Source organism: Hypanus sabinus, chromosome 8, assembly GCF_030144855.1.
Source record: "Hypanus sabinus isolate sHypSab1 chromosome 8, sHypSab1.hap1, whole genome shotgun sequence".
Classification (NCBI taxonomy): domain Eukaryota; kingdom Metazoa; phylum Chordata; class Chondrichthyes; order Myliobatiformes; family Dasyatidae; genus Hypanus; species Hypanus sabinus.
In genome coordinates, this window is record NC_082713.1 from 133,059,651 (window position 1) to 133,081,464 (window position 21,814).

General features: G+C 40.5%; 1 protein-coding gene across 4 annotated transcripts in view; it reads left to right on the forward strand.

Moving 5' to 3' along the window:
* znf800a (zinc finger protein 800a) overlaps positions 1 to 17,278 on the forward strand; it is a 137,907-nt gene extending 120,629 nt beyond the window's left edge. For all 4 annotated transcript variants that reach the window (XM_059977889.1, XM_059977891.1, XM_059977890.1 and 1 more), the window contains 2 exons: positions 4,470 to 6,182; positions 12,325 to 17,278. In XM_059977889.1, coding sequence (XP_059833872.1) covers positions 4,470 to 6,182; positions 12,325 to 12,338 — 1,727 coding nt within the window. In that variant the 3' untranslated portion in view covers positions 12,339 to 17,278. The remainder of the gene's footprint in view (positions 1 to 4,469; positions 6,183 to 12,324) is intronic.
* Positions 17,279 to 21,814: the final 4,536 nt, after the last annotated feature.

A 21,814-nucleotide genomic window follows, 5' to 3' on the forward strand; every position in this document is an offset into this window, starting at 1 on the left:
GTACTAGGTGCTTAATGCCTAGTCTCAAAATTTCTCCCCAATTATAATTGTTTGGTGGACTTGCGCAGGAAAACTTGGTCCTCTGAGGTTATTGGTTATTGGGAACTAGTTAAGCACGAAGAGGAAGTTTAAAATTGTATGTGTGTTTATGCAGTGTGTCCAAAGAAAACCCCTTTCCCTTCATTTTGCATGTGAATAGCATGAATGATGATAGCCTATCTGTTATATTTCTAAAGATTTTAATAAAAAGGTGCATGGTGAGAAGGATTACCTGCTCAACTGGTAAAACTCAATCCAAGGAGCAACAAAAAAGTGATTAACAAAACAAGAATAATAAAAGGGAAAGGGTCCTTTCTGAGCTTCAGCTAAACCTTCCATTCCATGTAAGCTTCCTGTAGATTTGACTGCAAGCTCTAGTTTTTGTATCACTGCGGATGTGTTCCACTGTTGGGAGGTGTCCTCTTTCAAATGGTATGTTTACTTAACTGTTTGGTTGAACTTTACGTGGCATTATTGAAATACTAAATATGGGAAGTTCTGTTGTATTCTGGTCAAAATAACATCATAGTGTTTCACCTCTTCTTTCTTTGCTCCTTGGGTAACTGGAATCTCTACTATACATTTGAATACCTGGATTATTAGAAGCTATGCATTCTGGTGTTGAAATTTTATTAGAAGGTCCTGTTAATTGCTTGTTGGAAAATCTGCCAGGGTTAAACTGGAGGGTCCTCATTCTCGGGTTTTACTGTCACATTGCTTGATGGTTTCACTCTAGTAGGTCACTGAGGGATCGTCGTTGCTGTGTGGATGGTATTGGTTGCAATTTTACTTTGGAAAAATGAATTGTGAGAAACCTGCCATCTTTCAGGCAAGTTGAGACTTAGAATTGTAGTTGTTGAAGTTTTGCTTTAAGACGAAGAAGGGATTACCATCATAAACATAGATGGAGAGTCCACTTAGCATGTACTACCCTGGGATTCATTTCCTTGTGGGCATTCACAGTAAATGCAAAGGAACACAGTAGAACAAATGAAAAGCTGCATATAAAGACAAACAACCATTGTGCAAAAGACAACAAATTGTGAAGATACAAAATAATAATACTAGATCAATAAGTAATAAATAGTATTGTGAACATGAGGTGTAGAGTCCTCAAATGTAAGTACAAGGGTTGTGGAATCAGTTCAGTGTTGATGTGAGTGAAGTTATCCACACTAGTTCAGGAGCCTGATGGTTGAGGAGTTCCTGAACTCCTGAACCTGGTAGTGTGGGACCTGAGGCTCCTGTACCTCCTTCCTGTTAACCATGGTTATTATTTTCTTTCGTTAATAGTTGTAACTGTTTATACTATTTATCTCCGCACACTTGTTGTCGCATTCACCCGAGGATTCACTGCTATGAGCTAAGTTCTGCCCAATAGAAAAGAAACATGGTTAATTACTTGAAAATGCTTGTTCAATACAAATCATACCTTAGATGAGTCATCTTCAACTAAAGTAGCAAAAGTAAGACACAGAAATATTTTTGAGGCCTTTATGAACTACTTCTGCAACTGAATTGTGAATCTAGGGTTGAGTCTAATGCCTGTAGAAGTTGTCTTTGTAAATCTAAGACCAGAGCAAGTATTGCCTCCAGAATGTTGCCTCTACTTCAGGCAAGTACGCTTCAAAAAATACCTTTTAGCCCAATATTTTATTTCTGTTCTGGATTATTGCCAAAAAATGTCCTCAAAATTGCACTACCAGCTGTTTAAGGCAGCAACCTTGAACTACCCTATCTTGAAATAGTGGTAACTATTATGGTAACTATTAATAGTTTATGTGGCTGCACTTCCTTCCATTAGAACTCCAGATAAGCAGTGAATTCATCTGTCAGCAGAGTAATTTTGTTTGCCTTTTGTCATCCTGTCTTCAATTTTAAAATAGTTGAAACTAATAACTGAAATATTGGTGAGAACATTGTTAATCATGAAAACAACTGATATTCTTATCATTAGGTTTGCAGTGATTGCCATGATGTGTCTGAGAAATGTTGTTGTGATAACACTGATTTTTATCTTTGGCAATCACTTTGAATTTACCACTACAGATAGCCAGGGTGATGGTGGGGCTCAATACAGGAGAGATTTGGGTGATGGGTTACAAATGCCATACAATAGGCATATTGGCCAAAGTGAGAATTTTGGTACAGATCTTGGGAGCAGTGCCCGGTACAGACCATGATAAATTTTATTTTCCTTGTCTATGGGGCTTGGGGAAGACTGCAACATGTGAAACAGGGTCAGATGCAGTAACTTCACAAATGTTATTCAGCAGTTGTATTTTAATCTCATTCCTGGGATTATGCAGGCAGACATTTCAGTGCAAAATCGAGGCTGTGTTGCAGTTGTAGAGGAGCAGATTTTGTATTAGGTTTAAACTGTCCTGACTACTCAGTGCATACGAGATTCAGCAATATTAATAAATAGCAGCGGAGAATTCTTCTGGGCAAATAGCCAACAAATGTTATTTCATTACTGTCCACAAATTGCCTTTCTTTTTATTTCAGTTTTTGTTCTGGAATCTGGTTGTCACTGCAAGGCCAGCAATGATTTCCTGTCCTTATTTGCGCTTGAGGAACTGTTGGTGAGTTGCTGCCTGGCAGTCCAACTCTGACAGTAGAGCGATTGGACCATTTCACAGGGCATTGATGCCTCATGGGTCAGGTTTGCAGTCGCATAGGCCAGGCTGTTTAAGGACAGCGGATTTTCTCCCTGAAGGATATTAATAATCCAGCAGGATTTTTGCAGTCTGGTAGTTTCTGTAATTATTGTTACTAGGGTAGCTGTTTTGTTTTACAAATTCTAGATTATTAATTAAATGTAAGCAGGACGGTTACCATGGTGGAATATGAATAGCGTGTCTAGATGGTTATTCCAAGCCTCTGTATTCTAAGTGGGTAATTGCCTGCTGGGTTATAACACAGTCCATGTCAACAATACTTCATTGCATCAGGAGCACTATGGGACATTCTGAGGGCAATTCAAATTTGTTCATTTATTCTTGTCCCCACTACACAACAAAATTGACTGCCTGTTTATTTTGTAACCTCTTTGACGAGCTATCTTGTACTAAAATGTGTCAATGATTTTAAAGAGGGATAATAAGCCTGAATATCGTTTAGCTTATTTGCTCCTTCATAGCAGAAATATCATTCAGTTTATCAGCTTCAAAGCATTTGGAGCAGCTTGAGTGCTTGAATGGGAACCAATTACATCTCCTTGCCACTTTCAGTTTAAAGGCTAAAAGCACTTTGTCTCAACAGGATACAGCCAATAAAATCAGTTTTCTGGAATGTTCATTCTGTGCAACTTCTCCAATTAAATCTGTTTGTTCCCGATCCCTAAGATGTGCCCACTAGAATTAATCTATGGTAGGGCATGATATTGATCATCCTGGATTTCTAAATAGCAGGTCTGTCCAATGCTTTGTCCTTTCTTAATGTGAAGCGGTGACCAGATTCTGATCACCATAGATCCTTCACATGTACAAATGACCTCAGGTATCCTATATCATAACAGTGTCAAGTACTTAATTAGCTGTACTTGGGGATGTAAAAGTCAATACAAATCATGTGGTTTATAAGAGAGAGTCCAGAGGAGGTTCACAAGGATGATTCTGGGAATGAAGGGGTTAACATATGAGGAGCATTTGGCAGCTTTGGGCCTGTACTCACTGGAATTTAGAAGAATGTCGGAGGATCTCATTGAAACCTACTGAATGTTGAAAGGATTAGATAAGGTGGATGTGGACAGGATGATTCCTATGGTGGGAGTGTCCAGCACTAGAGGGCACAGCCTCAAAACCAGGAGCAACCCTTTAGAACAAAGGTAAGGAGGAATTTTATTAGTCAGAGAGTAGTAAATCTGTGGAATACTGTGCCACAGACGGCGGTGTAGGCCATGTCCATTGGGTATATTTAAGGCCGAAGGGTATAGCTTCCTGATAAGTCCGGGCATCAAGGGATATGGCGAGAAAGCAGGTGTATGGGGCTGAGTGGTATCCGGGATCATCCATGATGGAATGGTGGAACAGACTGGATGGGCCGAATGGGCTAATTCTGCTCCTGTGTCTTATGGTCTTATTATTTCATCAAGTGAGCAAATGCTGTCGGAGCCTTGCAGATACTTAAGTTTCTGATTTTGTAGTTGTCTTTCATCCAGGAAATGGAAATTCAATGACTCCAAAGTTATTTAGTTTAAAGGAAATTAGAAATGTGTAATAGCCCACCTGCTGGTCAACAGCAAGATGGTTTATTGATTGATTTGAAATAGATGTTAAAACAAGTAGTCAATATTTTGAATAATTCACACTGCAGTACAACAATTACTCTGGGATAACTTTAAATTGTATTGATTGAATATCAATTCAGCTTTTGAATCAATGATAATATTAGATTACTGTATCCAACTAATTGCTTTTCTGCTTCAGATTTTCCAGATTCGAGTAATAAACAGAACCAAACAATACGGGAGCTTTTGGAAGCCATCTATCCTCGAGCAGACAATCAAGAATTCATCATTAAACTGGAACCCATAGAAACGAATAAAAATGCCGTGTACCAGCATGTAACCAGGGTCGATGACCCAGCCTCTAGCATCGAGACGTACAGTACTCAAAGCCCAAGTCCCGTGCTGGTGCAGGAGCCGGAGGTGGAGCAGGTGGTGCCCGTGGAAGATGTGGGCCTTGTGCCTTCGGTTCCCGCAGAGGTTGTCAAGAAGAAAGGGGCAGCCCAGCAACTGGAAGAGAGTCCTGGGTCCGTCGACGTGAAGGCGGAGGCCTCCGACACTTCCAGTCTCCCGCCCCACTTGATCTGCTGCCTCTGCGGGAAGACGTTCAATTCCCGGCGCAGCGTGCGGAGGCACATCAGGAAGGTGCACAAGAAGAAGATGGAGGAGCTGAAGAAGTACATTGGAACGAAGAACAGCTGGGGCTGCCAGACCCTGTCCACCGCCCGGGGCTGGTCCAGGGCCCTCGGCATAGCCGCGCCCAATACGAACTGCCCAGTTTGCAACAAGTTCTTTGCTTCGAAGGCTAACGTGCGCAGGCACTTCGACGAGGTGCACAGAGGCCTGCGGAGGGACTCCATCACCCCCGACGTGGCCACCAAGCCTGGGCAGCCACTGAGCCTGGAGGACCCGCCCGCCGAGCCGCTAGCCGTCTCCACGTCCCGCAAGCGCAAGTCTTCCTCCAAAGCTGAGTACAGCCTGACGGCGTGCAAGTGCCTGCTGTGCAAGAGGAAGTACAGCTCTCAGGTCATGCTGAAGCGCCACATGCTGACCGTGCACAAGATCCACCTGGGCGAGGCCCTGGCCAGGGTGCCCGAGCAGCCGGCGGCAGTGCCGCGCGAGGCTCCCGCGGCCAACGCGGAAAGCGCGGGCCTGGCGGATGCCCCGCCTCCTGTCGCCAAGTCCTGGCCTCAGGCTGAGCCCAAGAGCACTGGCCAAGCGGCCGAGAGGAACGGCGTCACGGCCGTGAAGCACAAGGTGAAGCAGGAGAACGAGAGCCCAAAGGGCTCGAGCCTGGGAGTGGCAGCCGGCCAAGCCAAGCCCAAGAAGCCCAAGCTTTCCATGGGCTTTGACTTCAAGCAGCTGTACTGTAAGCTGTGCAAGCGGCAGTTCACCTCCAAGCAGAACCTGACCAAGCACATCAAGATGCACACAGATGGCAATAACATCTATGTTAAGTTCTACAAGTGCCCCCTGTGCGTCTACGAGACCCGCCGCAAGAGGGATGTGGTCAGGCACGTCACGGTAGTGCACAAAAAGTCGACCCGTTACCTGGGCAAAATCATTGCCAATCTGGAGAGCCGGGCAGTGAAGAAGCCGATCGAGTTCGTCCTGAACCGAGTGCCAAAGAGAGGTCCCCAGAGGGACGAAGCCAGGCTCGCCATCAAGAACGAGAGCACCTCCGGCTCTCCCGTCTCGTGTGCGGCTGCTGGCAGGAGAACTGAGGGAGCTGAGTCTGGCACGGAGGTAAAGCTCACCAAACACTTCTCCCTTCACAAGTGCACTAACTGTGGAAAAGCATTTGCCAAAAAGACCTACCTGGAGCATCACAAAAAGACGCACAAAAACTCCACGGTGACATCAGGTGAAAATAAAACTGTTGGTCGCAGCACTCGATCCAAGGCTCTCCTGTCTGGTAAGGGAACTGTGGTTATCATTCATTCTGCCATTTTGTTTCAATAGACAGTATGTGCAGGAGTAGGCCATTCGGCCCTTCTAGCCAGCACCGCCACTCACTGTGATCATGGCTGATCATACACAATCAGTACCCCGTTCCTGCCCTCTCCCCATATCCCTTGACCCCGCTATCTATAAGAGCTCTATCCAACTCTCTCTTGAATGCATCCAGAGACTTGGCCTCCACTGCCTTCTGGGGCAGAACATTCCACATATCCACCACTCTCTGGGTGAAAAAGTTTTTCCACATCTCTGTTCTAAATGGCCTACCCCTTATTCTTAAACTGTGGCCTCTAGTTCTGGACTCACCCATCAGCGGGAACATGCTTCCTGCATCCAGTGTGTCTAATTTCATGACCTTCCTCTTCAACGTCCAATCACTCCTTTAGTCTGTGTGGTAACATTTTAAACACTTTGATAGACGCAACTAAATCTAATCCATCTGTGGAACCCACAGAATTAGAGGAATGGATGCTTTGTCCACCTATTCCAGTAAGTAAGGTGAAGCTGCCTTCTTTTGTTTAACACTAGGTACACAATAGGGCCAAATAAGACCATTGCACTGAGCACTTGTGTGTACACAGTCCTGATGCAGGGCCTTTTCACTGAAGATCATGCCTTGTGTGGGAGCGCATGTTGAGAACAGTTTTCATAATGGCATACCTTCATCTCCACCAAGATAGGTTTTTCCAATGTTGTGTACCAAATGGGGATTTGGGGAAAATAAAAGACAAGTCTGGTATCAAATTCAAAACCCAAAGTACGCTGCAGATGCTGTGGTCAAAGCAACACGTACAACAAGCTGGATACAATATCATGGCAGTTCAATAGGAACCGTAAATCTGGACTGTTGATAAATGCATCTGCATACTAATCCCACTCTAGGACCCAGAGGATTTATATTCAAGTAATTAAATAAATCTGGAATTACAATTAGTCTAGAGACCAGTTGTCATCGAATTGAAGGATTGTTGTAAAAACACACCTGGTTATCCAATGCCCCTCAGGGGAGTCGACCTGCCTAATTGTGGGACTTCCTTTGTGACTCTAGATTTGCCTTAACTATTAATGGCTCCTCAGTTCAGAAACATCTAAGGGTGACCATTAAATAACGTCTTCAGGTATGTCCACACCCTGTAAATAAATAAAAAGAAAATGAAGAGTTATATTTCAAAATTGAAGATAAGCATTAGTACTCAGTGAGTTATGATCTTTTGGATAACATTGCATGAAAGATTAATAGAAGTAGATTTAGTAATTTATGCAAATGGCATAGGAAATGTATGTGAAAAGATTAAAATGACTAGGCGACAGGGAAGAGCAAAGGCATGAAACTAATTGAATAGCTCTAGTAAATGGTCATAATGGACTGGGTAATTTCCTTCAGAGCTCTGATTTGATGTGAGATGAGGATGGTAAGGATGCAGAAAATTAATCCACACTTGGTTTGCAGGTCTAAAGATTTGGTTTGGCTCTTGTAACTTGGTAGGTATTCATTACTGAATAAATAAAACGCAAGAGTCATAAAACTAATCATTCCTGTACTGATCTAAAACTATTTTAGTCTTAGTGGGACTTGATCACCTACTTCCAGGAAAGATGTAAATAAGACTGAAAAAATACTAAGAAGTATTACCGCGTCTGGAAGACCTGAGTTGTAAGGAAAGTTTGAGTAGGTTAGGGCTTTATTCCTTGGAATGTAGAGGATTGACAAGAGATTTGGTTGATTTCTTCACCACACACTCTTCCTATGGTGTGGTGCACAGAACCACACACAGTTCTCCAGATGAGACTCTCAAATGGTGGAGCATAACCTCTTTCCTTTTGTTTACATTACCCCAATTAATGAAAGCCATACTCCTTCCTCACTGCATTCTCTCCTTGAGTTGCCACTGTCCAGGATCTCTGGATTTGTCCTCCAAGGTCTCTCTGTTCGTCAGTGGTCCCTGAGACGCTACCGTTCATAGTATTTGTCCCAGGTTCCTTAGTGCTCCCAAAATGCACTGCCTCACTTTTATTGGAGAGAATAAGTGGCCATCTGCTGTTTACCTGCTCGTTTCACCAGTGGAATAATACCATTTGTTAAGCTAACCTTCATGATCTCTCTCCGTAGCTCTGCCAATCTACGAACTTGCTAATCATATCTCTTGTAATCCATATCTAAAGCATCTACCTAGATTACAAACTCCGAGTGTCCTGGCACCTATCTCTGAGGCGTCTAATCACTCTCACATTGCTGAGCCAGTTTTGGGTTAATTTTGTACTGAATCCCATGGGCCCTACATTTTTGGATCAAGATTCTATATGGGACAGTGTCAAAGGGCTTACTAAAGTCCATGTAAACCACATCTACCAATCCGCCTCTATTTATACACCTGGTTAAGCCTGCAGAAATAGTGGATGCAGCCCAGTTCATCACCACTAAAGCCGTCCGCACCATTAAGCATAGTTACAAGGTGTGCTGTTGCAGGTAAGCAGCACCCATCACCAAAGACTTCCACCATGCAGGCCATGCTCCCTGACCATTGCTTCAGGACCCACATCTCCTGGTTCAGGAACAATTATTTACTCTCTCAACCATTAGACTCTTGAACCAGAGTGGATAACTTAAGTCATCTTCACTTACCCCAATACTGAACTGTTCCTACAGCCTATGGGCTCACTTCCAAGGGCTCTTCATTTCAGGTTCTCGATATCTATCTATTCATTTATTTATTTATTTATTTATTCATTCATTCATTCATTCATTCATTCATTCATTCATTCACTCTCTTTGTATTTACACAGTCTGTTGTTTTTTGCACATTGATTGTTTGTCCATCTTGTTCTATGCAGTTTTTCATTGATTCTAATGTTTGTGTTTACTGTGAATGCCCACAAGAAAATGAATCTGTTGGTAGTATATGATGACATACATCGTATGTACTTTGATAATAAATTAACTTTGAACTTTGCAAAAGTCCAGTCTGATTGGATAGATAGCATCAGCTTTTGAAAAAACCATGTTGCCTGTCTGATTAGGCCATCTTGTTCCAGGTGGTCATTAAATCCTGTCCTTCAACATATTCCCTAATAACTTCCCTCCTGCTAGTGTTAGGTTTATGGGTTTGTAATTACCAGGTGTTTGCCTTGTTGCCCTTTTTGGAAAGGAAGACCTCGTTTGCTGTCCCTGAGTCAACTATAACCCAATATGTGATTAGCGAGGATTTAAACATCTCAGTTTAAACCACAGTGTTCTCTTCCCTTGCCTCCCTCTATGGCCTGGGATAGATCCTGTGCATTCCTTGAGATTTATCCTCCTTTAAGCCTGCTAAAGCATCAGTTACTTCCTTGAGACTTGCACTAGAGTTCCATCTTCCCCTTCCCTGAATTCTCCAGCTACAAAGATGGTGAATACATGTTCATTCATGACCACTCCTGTATCTTTTTGGTTCCTTACACGGATTGCTCCTGTTGTTCCTGCTGGACCCTACTCCCTACCTGGTGATTCTTTCACCCTTAATATACATATAGATTACCTTCAAGTTGACCTTAATGCTGTCTGTCAGTAAGCCCCGCCCCCTTCCCCTCCCTAAATTTCTTAAGCACCTCTCTAACTTGCCTGTTCTGAAGGATTTTGCTCACCTTTAATTTCCTACACCTGCCACATGTTTCCTATTCTCTTTATCTAACCCTCACTAACCTTTGACATACACCCCTGGTTCCCTGAACCTGTTACCCCCCAGGCAGGAGTATCTCAGCCCTGAACTCTGCTAACTGCTTCCCACTGTAACTTTCCTGCAAGTAGATGTCCCAGTCAATCTCATCCTGTCTTACAAAATTGCGAAATTCACCCACCCCTCCCAATGTAGGACAATTTCCCCCTAATCCTAGTCAGTTTGACAATGTGCTGTGAAATTTGGTAGCTGTGTCCAAGAATAGGTTTTTATTGTTGCTCTTTCTTCAAATGTTTGCATCTAAATCAGCTCAGGTCAGACCAGTGGGGGAGTTGCAGCTTCTGTGTACTCAGCAAAAAATCCAATAAACCTTTCCAGGTCAGACTGCAAGTACACACAATGTTTAAAAGATTTTGAATCGTAGAAATTCGGAACATAGGAGAGGGAGTTCAGTGAGAGAGCTTTCAACAAAGGAGAAGTGATGGATTTCAGAGTCGTGGTAAAGGTGATCCCACTCATATCTGAAGCAAAAGAAAAAGATTGTAAAGCAGCTGTTAGAAAATTATTGTTTCAACTTCAAATGCAGCATCTGCCTATGAGGTGGAGAAGCCATAACTTTTAATTTTTTTTTAAATTTGAAGAGATGTTATACTAAAACTAAGCTCTCTTTCCCAATCCTTTTTAGTCTTATAAAGAGGCTCTGAATGTATCTTCATAATTATATTATAAAGTTTTGAAATAAGCCCTTTTTGAAAAGGGTCTAATTCAAATAAACTCTCCAAAGTATCTGAAGGCACAAAATTTAGAAACGTAGAGAGTACAGAACTTAAAAAATGTCTAGTCTGTAAATATCTAAAAAAATGAAATCTCGGCAAGTTATATTTGTTGGATAATTGCTCAAAAGACATGAAACAATTATCTAAAAATAAATCAGAAAACCTTAGTAATCCCTTAGTTTTCCAAGCCGAATAAGCTTGATCTATAATGGAAGGGTGAAAAAAACAATTAGATACAATAGGACTATTTAAAACGAATTGAGTCAACCCAAAAAATCTCCGAAATTGAAACCATATAAGCAAAGTATGTTTAACTATCGGGTTGTCAATTCGTTTCGGCAATTTAGAAAGAGCAAAAGGGAGAGAAGTCCTTAAAATAGAGCCCAGAGCATAAGCTGATTCCGATTTAGTTTCTAAACTCACCCAACAAGGGCCAAAAGATCCACCCCCATCTTTCAACCAACATAACAAATATCTAATATTAACTGCCCAATAGTAAAATTTAGTATTTCTAGTGAGAATTGGGATAGAATTCTTCAATTAGTTAATACATCATCGTTATGTGCCAAACATTCACTAATACAATTTAAGGTCGTACATAGGGCCCATATGTCCAAGGATAAATTAGCTCGTTTTTACTCTCATATAAGTCCTATTTGTGATAGATGTCATTCTGAAATTGCGTCTTTAACTCATATGTTTTGGTCGTGTTCATTTTTGGAGAAATATTGGAAAGATATTTTTGATATTATTTCTGCGGTTTTGAATATCGATTTACAACCTCATCCTATTACCGCAATTTTTGGTTTACCAATGTTAGACTCACTGCATTTATCTTCTTCAGCCCGTCGAATGATTGCATTTCTAACTCTGATGGCTAGAAGATCTATATTGTTGAATTGGAAAGAAATTGATCTTCCCACTGTATTTAATTGGTTCTCTCAAACTATGTTATGTTTAAATTTAGAAAAAATTAGAAGTGGTACTTTTGAGACTTATATTAAATTTGAAAAGTTATGGAGACCATTTATTCAACATTTTCATATGATGTAATATGACCCTGTGCCAAGTTCATTTGATTTCCCAGCTTTTAGCTTATGTATTTTGAGAGGAACGGAAGTGACAGCATTGATGAATACTTATTTTTGTGAGATATTATAAACAGCCCCCCTTTTTTTTTCTTTTCCTTCTCTTTTTTTTGTTTCTTTTTTTATTACTTATTAGTTATGGTTATTAGATTAGCTAGTTTTGCATTATAAATTTTTTTTTTTGTTTTTTTCTTTCCTTTTTCTATTTTCTTTATATTATACATTATGAAATATTTAGATTTACTATGTCCATACATATATCTTATGGCTTAGGTCTTGGTAAACCCATATATATTGTAACTATTATGTATGTTTTTTTTCATATGTAATGGAATGTGTATGTTGGTAATTTTTTTTATCAATATATCATTTGTATTCTGTCCATATTACTAATACTAATAAAAAGATTTAGAAAGAAAAGAAGAGATGTTATTACAATGGATATGCCAATTCTTGTTTAGTGTGGGTGCTTGAAGTATAAATATTAGAGGGGTTAAGCAAGCTATTATCGAGTAATTTCTCCAGCAACTGCCAACAGTCATCACACCACGTGTCTTTTTGTAACTCCTCTTTCTCTGCAGATGCTTCCAGATGATGTGCCAATAGCTCACCGTTGTGGGATCCCTGTAGTTTGAAGATTAAATTTGTTGCTCAAGCCCCTGGGAGTCAGTTTGAATAAATATTAGGTTGCAAAAAAAGAAGCCGGACTATCATCTACCCGAAACTTGGAGCAGTTCTGGAAAATGACAATTGAAAGGAGATGACAATGGTGTTGAAATTACTCTTTTTACAGGTGGTACAAAATTCCATGCTATGCAGCAAAGCTAACAGAAATATTTAGTACTGCACTGGCTTTGAATACCAAATACCTTTCCAACATCGGAGCAGAAATAGATTTTCACTCTAGTATGTAAATCATAAAAAAATTGTGCAGAAATTACTTAAATGTTATTAAAAATCACAACACGGTGCACGTCTACTACCAGGATGTTGTACGTTGTATATGAGCTGCTGGAAAATCTTATAAGTCAAAAGAATGTTAGTTTGACCAGGAAGGAATAGTCTATCAGGCAGTTCACACTGTGCTCTGCAAAACCATACTGTACCTAAACCATCTTGTTCCTTTAAGAGTGAAAATGCTCTTTGCTGTTCATTCTTGCAGCCAGTAGGAAATCACCTTTTTTCCTCTTTATATAAGCAAATTATGCATGTGAGGGTCGCATCTAAGACTTTGCATATTTATAAAGGGATGCTAAGATGTTTAACTGTTCCCAGTCTATAGCAGATACTAGAGACTGTAAAAGATTTATACCTTCTTCGTTAACCTTGTATAATGTTTGTCTTTTAACAGCGATGTTTTGGTGGGCACACACAAAATTAGATTTTTTTAATATACCCAAGACTTTATGCATTTAAATTGAGAAGTCAATTCAGGTGCACTAAACTGTTTGCAATTAAATGTCAACTTTATTCAGATCAAGTAGAATTTAATTTGGGGATGTCCTCAGAAGATGAAAAAAGGATGTTCATTTATGAAAGAAATCAAGCAAAATCTGCAAACATTGCACCACTATTTGCTTCCCTTGAGTAAAAAAAATCTGTTAACCTTTACAGCTGCAAATTTTATGTATATTGGTCAATTAATTCTTTTCAGATTGCCCAGTTGTAGTGGTTTTAAAATGACTTTGACAAAAATAACCAACAAAACCCTGGCTTGCTGATGCTGAGCCTTGTAACATAGTAACTAACAATTTTTGGCAAGGCTAGCAATTGGTTTCTTCTGAATTCAGCCCATTTGTTTCCTGGCAATTCTTGTTTTCAGGTTGATCAGTTTGACTGATGGGAACAGAAGCTTTTGTTGTCAATGTGCTTTCAATGCAATTTGACAAGACAGCTGTCTGGTTTCTGTGATTCAAAGGAAATATGCTAAAGTATTGGAAACAATGAAGTCTGCAGAGCGTGACAGAAGCTTGTGTAAATATCTTAACTGTTTTATTTCTGGAGATCCTGGGTTTATTAATTTCTGGAAAAATGTTGGATCTTGCAAGCAACTGTAAGATCTGACATTAAAAGAATTGTTATGGGAATGGTCTGATACACTGTGAGGGAATTACTTTTTGCATTTTCATTAATGACTAAATTGAAATGCTGTTCTTAGACTTTTGAAATAAAATGGGGCTGAATCGTCCCGGGAGGCTGCTTAAAAATCAATTGCACAGGTGTGATGCGAAAGAGTTCCGCCCTCCCATTAATACAGCTATATAATATGACTACTTGTGAAGTCAGCCAACATAATTTTAATCAGCTCTCTAAGATAATGTCTGGTGTAACGTTTCTAGGTACTGCTTTCCTTTTAAACACAATTTTAAATATTATTCGAACCACTTTGATGAATTTAAGTTCCCCAGATGGAGTAATACATAGTCGACACTAACTTGGATCTGCCTATGGAGACACCATTTGCCAATCTTCACTCCTGACCTTAAAAATGGGGTGGGATCCAATGTATCAATAGGACAGATACTAAGTGCTTTTGACGTTAAAGATATAGTATCCATATCAGTCAGAAACATTAGTCTATGACCTCATTGTGGTCAGTATGCTCCTCAGACCAAATGTATGCATTCATTCGACTGTAGAAGAAATACCAATTTGCTTTTTTGACCGTGATTGTTTCTTTTGAAGTATGATTTGAAGGTCTGTTAATGCTGTGTTATATTTTCCCAGTTAAATATTGTGCACATAGCCGAAGATTTTGTATAGAGGTTTAGATTTATTTTTACATGTTTAGTAATTCTGTAGACACGATATGGTCATACTGACTTGCAGTAGTGACCACATAGACAATTTCCGAATTGAAGCACAAAAGCACTTGCACCACCAAAATATAGTGGATGATAAGCATGGAGGATCTAGCAGTAGAAATCCTCATCTCAGCCATCGTGCACGGACACTAGCCAAGCAGCAATTTAAATAATGTGCGCTAATATGGTAACTCAGCAAGACAGTGTTTAAAGAAGGCAGATTGCATTCACCTATGTTGTATATTACAAAGAATGCACTAAACTGGTTCCTGTAAAAGGAAATTTGCTGAAATTTAAGGAATAAATTTAATAAATTTATCCCTTTGTAGTTATAAATAGGTAAATGGCAGTAATCATTTGCTGGTTCTGTGAATATTAACTACTTTACCATATACATTAATGACTAATCATTCTTCATCTATGAATTTAAACATCCTATCTAGCACAAAAATTGCCACATGCATGGAGGCAAGACCTAACTATTTGATCAAGGAAAGAGTTCTGCCACCTTGACCAGCCTGTGTCAGTGTACTGGGGTCTGATGGCTCATTCTTCAGTCTCTCCCGTGGCTTTGCAAACCACTCACTTCAGGGGAAAGTTGCAATGAGCAATTAATGTTGGCATTGCCACTGATACCCATTAGCTGTGAATGAATAGTAAAAAGTTTATCAAACACATATAATTTGGGAAGAAATTGATATGTTAAGACTATCATTTATAGATAATTTCAGTACACTTTCATAAACAGGAGTAAAAACTGCATTACCCTGTTTTTTTGTTTTTAACATGGAGCATTTTATTTCTTTGGGATCATCTCTTTTGATTTTGCTGAGTTATATTGGCTACTGATAATACATTTTGGATGTCTAATAGAAGTGGACACAGAGGGAAGGCTACTGTTGTGTCTTCATTAGTGCTCAGTTACTTAATCCCATCTGAGGCATGTTACTAAGAAGGCACAGTTAGCCTCAGCTCTTTCTTTTGTGGGGTGGATAAGTTGGACATATCCCTTTCCAAATTGAGGATAAGATCAGATTTGGCTGTATGAGTTTACCACACTCTGAGCATATTACTACCTTGTCTCAGGTCCCTTGTGAATAATTATAAGAGGGAGGCAGTGCACATTACTTCCTCCAGCAAGGGTAAATAGTTGTTTTGGGAAATGTGGACTGAAAATGTTAACAAAAAGGGATTGAAGAACAAAAAGTATGTTATAATTTTTTTAATGTTCCTCCTCTTTCCAAAAGCTAGGAAAATAATATTAGTTCAAGTAATTTGTTCTGTCAGGAAAACCACCCATTTAATACATCCTTTTCTGTCATGCCCCTGGTGTTCCAATTGAAGGTTATTTCTGCTGTTGTTACAATAAAGGTTGCACAGGTGATGTATGAGTAACCCTGCTACTGTAAGCTAGTATCTAGAGTGCCAAAGTATTACTTACTCATGCCTGAAGAGAATAGAGACACCATTTAATGAAGAAGCAATTAATAAACTGGCTTAACTTTTTTTTCCTGGGCTGAAGAATCAATTTCATGTCTGCTTTAAGGCACAATTGGTATCAGTTTGTTCAAGAGCTTATGTTAAGTTCTTTGCTTTCAAGGGCAGTAACTCAGTCTGTTGAAGCAAGATGGGGTTGTTAAAGAGTGCTGTTGCTTGGGTTGTTGGAACAGCTAATCTTTGCTTCAGTACTGTTCTATAGAAGGATACTTCCTCATTTTTTTTGCCATCGCACTGGGAAGGGATAAATGGCAGAATCAAATTGTGTTGATTGGGAAGGTGTTGGGTTAGAACTATTTCTTCAAAAAAGTGGGAGTAAGAAAATCATTTCACGGAAGTCTGAAGTATTATCTTTGATTGAGAAGAGACATTTAATTGTATTGTGTGCAATTGTCTTTTTTAAAATTCCTTTAGGAAGTCCCAAACCTTTTTCCATACTTCTCTATGTGTATGTATATATACATGAAGGAATGTGTTTTTGTTGTTGTTCTGGATGCTATTTGCTGCTTTAGGTAAACTGAATGTAGACAAGGCTTTTGTTTCTAGAGTGAAATGTAGGAACAAAAGTATACTGAAGAAACTGCATGGTTGCAGTAACTAGAATAGTTGTATATGAGTCACTAAGAAAAATCAAATGCCATTCCTGATTTAATCAATGAACAATCTTACTCTTTGATAACAGCTTTAACATTTCATTCCGAAAGTTGTTCAGAATAAGAAAATTGCCTAAAAATTCCGCTGGGTGGCAGTGACTAGCAATAGATTATTGTATTGGAACCTCATTATAACAATAAATAAAGTCATTCAAACTGGAATTTAATGAAGTGTTCATCTTTATTGCAGATGTTGTAGCAAATTTTAAATGTTTCAAAAGTATGTTAGATTCAGAAGGCAAAGCTGAAAATGCTTATCTTAAATGGCACAAACTCGTAATGTACTGGATTTTCATATGTATCTATTCTTTGTGGTGTGATGCTGCTTCTCAGTGCCTCCATTCTTAGTTTGCTGCCTCTCTCCTCATTGTTTATGTAAGCGAGGAGAAATAGTTGTAATAACAAAACAAAAATAGGTGTAACTACGAGTCCTTTCAAGTAAAGTCACGGTTGATTGATGTTGAGCCAGAATACTTCAGTATAAGGCAGTCATTGATTTCCAACCACTGAGAATCTTTTCTGAGCTTTGACACAGCTTCTGCTGCTGAAACTGTAGTCCAAAGGTTTGGACAAATAACCTGAAGTATATGAGTGGAGGATTTCAAGTAGGCAGTTCAATCACTTTAATCATTGTTAAAGATGTGATGATGAAACTATTAGATTATCTTTTAAAAAATAATACTGGATGCACTAATGTTGTTTTAGTTTCCTTAAGAGTTCTGCCATATATGCTACTCCAATCAGAGACCAAAGTAGTTCACTCCAAACTTTTTTGCAGTGCCCTCACAAGTCATTCCATTTCTAGGGGAGTCCTCGAGAAGATGATCTAGCACCATCTTGTGAGGGCAACTAAGATGAACCTCCCAGCCTCCACCCAGTTAACAACTGTCTGTTGCCACTCATTTCCAACTCATCACCTGCAGCCTATTTAAACCCAGCTCTCATCCACAAACCTTGTTCACCCACTGAACCAGCAAGCCTCAACCAATTGTTGCTAGCTTTCAGTTACCTTGTTGCCTTGTCTCTCTTGTTTCATGGCTCTTGTTATCTTGCAGTTTATTGAAGTTCTGCTGTATGTCTCTGCTGATCTGCATTTGGTCAAACCTCCACATTTCCTGGCAGCATGGATGAACCCTAGCAGAGTATGCTCGCCTAAAGGAAGTCACTGAGTTGGGGGCCACCCTGTAAATCCATGGAGACGGAGGAAACCCTTGACCTCACCAAACGCCCACTGGAATACTAAGACAGCTATCCCATTCAGTAACAGGGAGGCCAGCACTTTGACAGACAACTTGAATGTGCGATCAACCTCCTCCCAAGCACCACCCCACCCCACCATGTATCTGCTGGCAGCCATGAGTTCTGAGGCACTCCAGTGGGCCCACTCCTCACCCCTGTCCAGCTATCCAGTTGCTAGATTTTCTGTGATGCTGGTTCTGGTGGCCCACCATGATCACAATGTATGACGGTTCTTTGCTGCCTGTCTCAATGTGCCCAGTCCAATTCCACTTACTAGTGCGTCGTTGGGTTGCTGCGACCCATGCTGGTCCTCAAACACCTGTGGTCCCAGGTCACCATTGATTTCATCATGGATTTGCCACCATCTGATGAGGCCATGGTGATCATGACAGTGGTGGACCAGTTCTCCAAGGTGGTCCACTTCATTGTACCGCCCCAAAATTACGTTTGACACTGAGACAGCAGACTAGTTCTCCAACATGTAGTTTGTTTGTATGATTTCCCTTGGGACATTGTATCTGACCAGGGCCCACAATTTCTCTCCTGTTTCTGCTGAGCCTTCTGCTCTCTGCCCTGCACCTCAGTAAGTTTGGCCTCTGGCTATCATCCACAGACAGTCAGTCAGTCACAAAGAGCAAATCACCAAATGGACGAGTTTCTGCGAAGCTTTGCCACCTCTAACCTTTCCATCTGGAAGATGTATCTGTTCTGGGCCAAGCTATCCCACAATGCAGCCTCCTACAATGGGTATGTCACCCTTTGAAGTGCTTAATTGCTGCCAACCAACGCTGGAGCCAACAGTGGAGGTTCTGTCCACTAGGGCCCTGATTTGCCACTGGTGGAATACTTAGTAGAGGGCACAGAAGGCCGTTCTAGATGTCAACCGTGCCTTCTGCTACCAGGCTAGCTGCTGGTGGCTTTCAGCCAGACTACTCCGGCCTGGGGACAGCGTCTGGCTGTCCACCTGCAATCTGTCCCTGTGCACCAACTTCCAACAATCTTTTGCCTCATTTTGTCGACCCCTTCAAGATCACCCGAGCAAAGTCAATCAAGTCACTTATCGTCTCGAGCTGCTATTGTCCCAGAGGATTGCACTTCCCTTCCATGTGTCCTGCCTCAAGCCGATCGTCTATAGACCATTCAATCCACCAGAACCTGCCCCTCTGGTGGAAGACGGTCTAATATACACAGTTCACTGGTTGATAGATTCATGTTGTTGTGGATGGTGCATGTGGTACCTAATTGACTGGGAAGGGTATGCCCCAGAGGTGATATCTTGGGTGTTGTCCAGTTTCATCATGGATCCAGTGCTCATTGAGTTCCAGTAGACCCATCAGGATTTCCCTGAGCTGTCAGGTGCCAGCCATGGGGAAGTGTGGAGGTGGGGGTTCCTGTCAGGCCAGCACCCAGTCTTCACCCAGCTAACAGGAGTCTCTTGCCAGTTATTTCCAACATCACCTGCAACCTACTTAAACCTAGCCCTTATCTGCAATGCTTGTGCACCCATCGAACCAACCAGCCTTAACCAGTTGCTCCTAGCATTCAACTATCTTGTTACCTGTTAATTATGTTTGCTGTTATTTGTGGTCCCTTGTGGCTTGCTATTTTGTAGTTTAGTATTAGAGGTGTTGTCCACCGCTGAACTGTCTCCACAGCTCTGTGTCTGGATCAAGTCTCTTCTACATTTCCTGACAATGTCAGCAGCATTACCCATAACCTGTTATCTTTAAAAAATAAATTGTTTAAAAGTAATTTGTCATTGTTATTCTAATTACACACCCCTTAAGTTATGTTAATGTATCTGTGCCACTTTGTCAAAGGCTTTCTAAACAACAAACATTATGGTCTGTGCACCAAACCTTTCTTTCAGCTCAAAATTCTGTTAGTTTATCAAGCAAAATGTTCCTTTCTGAAATTCATTTTGTTTTCTTTCAATATTTGATATTATCTTCCAAGACTTTTAAGTTTTCCCAGTCAATAATCGTCTGGATTCACTGTGACTGTCTGGAAGCACATGTTACATTAACCACTGTCCTGTCCTATGGTATCCATCCACTCAGTCAAACTCACAAGAACCTACCCCATTATGTGTTTATTGCCTGAGTAGCAAGCCAGCATCTTAGAGTGGGTCAACTATTGTCTCTTTACTGTTTGCAGTTTTCAGTGCACTGATTTAAAATTCATCCAAAACTTATGTCTGTCAGATTTGGTGCATAAATAAATAAAATTTCAACCATGCACATGTGGGAGGGGGGATCACTCACTCATAGCTGTAGAAGACATCAACAAGGTGCAGTCTGCAAATCTGAAAGGGGAGAGGGTGTCTATATGTCTTTGGATATTGCAAGAAGTGTGATAAGGTGGAACAAAGTGTTTTCGAGATAGGTGTCAGAACAAGCATCTTGAGTGGAGACCTTTCTATAGTTCTCAAAAGAACCAAAGTGGGCAGGACTTGAATGTGACAGAGAATGAGAATAAAGTTCAAATAGGATTAAAGTTTGGGACTAGTGAGGGTTATTTTGTTACTGTAGTTCTATTTGGAAAGGTTGCAATGGCTTTTCTTGGAACAATAGCAAAGGCTTGGGGATCCCCTTGTACTAAGGAGGAAAGACAGCTGGGGATGTCTTTGCAGGTGAGCTAGGTGGAACACAGTTTAGAAAATGGCAATTTTGGAAAGGGGGATATAAAATATATGTGGAGGGGGAGCTTTTTATAGTTCAACCACATTCAGGAAAACTGATTGACCATTCATTGCAATAAGTAAAGAGTAATGCTGTGATTTATCAGAGATTTACAGCTGGCATTTGAAATCATTTTGGCTTTAGACAGATAATAGAGAATTAAATGGACATGTTTGATTAAGCCAACAGATCCTGAGGTGTACACAGAACCAGTCGCAATGCCATGGGGAGGCACAGTAGCATGGTGATTAGCACAGTGCTTTATGGTACTGGCGAACTGGGTTCAATTCCCATTGCTGTCTGTACGTTCTCCCCGTGACCATGTGGGTTTCCTCCCAAAGTCCAATGGTGTACTGGTCGATTGGTTAATTGGTGATTGCAGATTGTCCTGCGATTAGGCTAGCATTAAATTAGTGGCATAGCTTGAAGGGTCATAAGGGCCTCTGTCTAAGTAAATAAATAAACAAACCCAGTGCAAGTCCCACATAAAAATCTCATTTTAAATTTGTATTTGCTGTGCCTTTGATGGGTGTGTATAGTCCCTCTGAAGTAGGCTTCCTGGAGAATGTCCAACAATTCCCAGTTGTGAACCTGTTAGGTTTTAAGAAGCCTTTCTTTCAAGAAAACAAAATGAATCCTGTCATTTAAAACACCTGTGGTTTTAGTGAACTTGCAGGTACATTAGGTTTTCAGAAGCCTTGCTTCTCAGCTTGCCTTATAAGACACCTGTTTTAGCACCAGGATTCTGTTCATAGTCAATGCATTCTGAACAAAGATTGGTGTGAGTTTCTATTGGGGCAAATGCAAAACATTCAGTGCAAGTGAAGGCTGTAAATCTGAGACGTGTATCTATGGGATCTAATCAGGAACATTTTACCCTGTTAAACAAGCCAATAGTTTATTAATTTTCCACCGATTTTGTACAGAATCTGAGACACCGACAGACTTCCAAAGCACTCTTACGTCCACATTACCTCCATAAATGCAGCCGATGCAAGATTTTTTAGTATTTAAATACCGTCGTTTTGTTAACATTGGCTGATCAAAAAAAATTTTTGATTCTTGAATATGGAACTGGATTAGAACTGTTGATAGCACTATTAAAAGCTGAGATTCTGACTTATAGCTCCTAAATGAACTGATGTGTTTCCAGATTATGGGCATCACTGGGTCATCATAAAATTCATATTGTAAGTA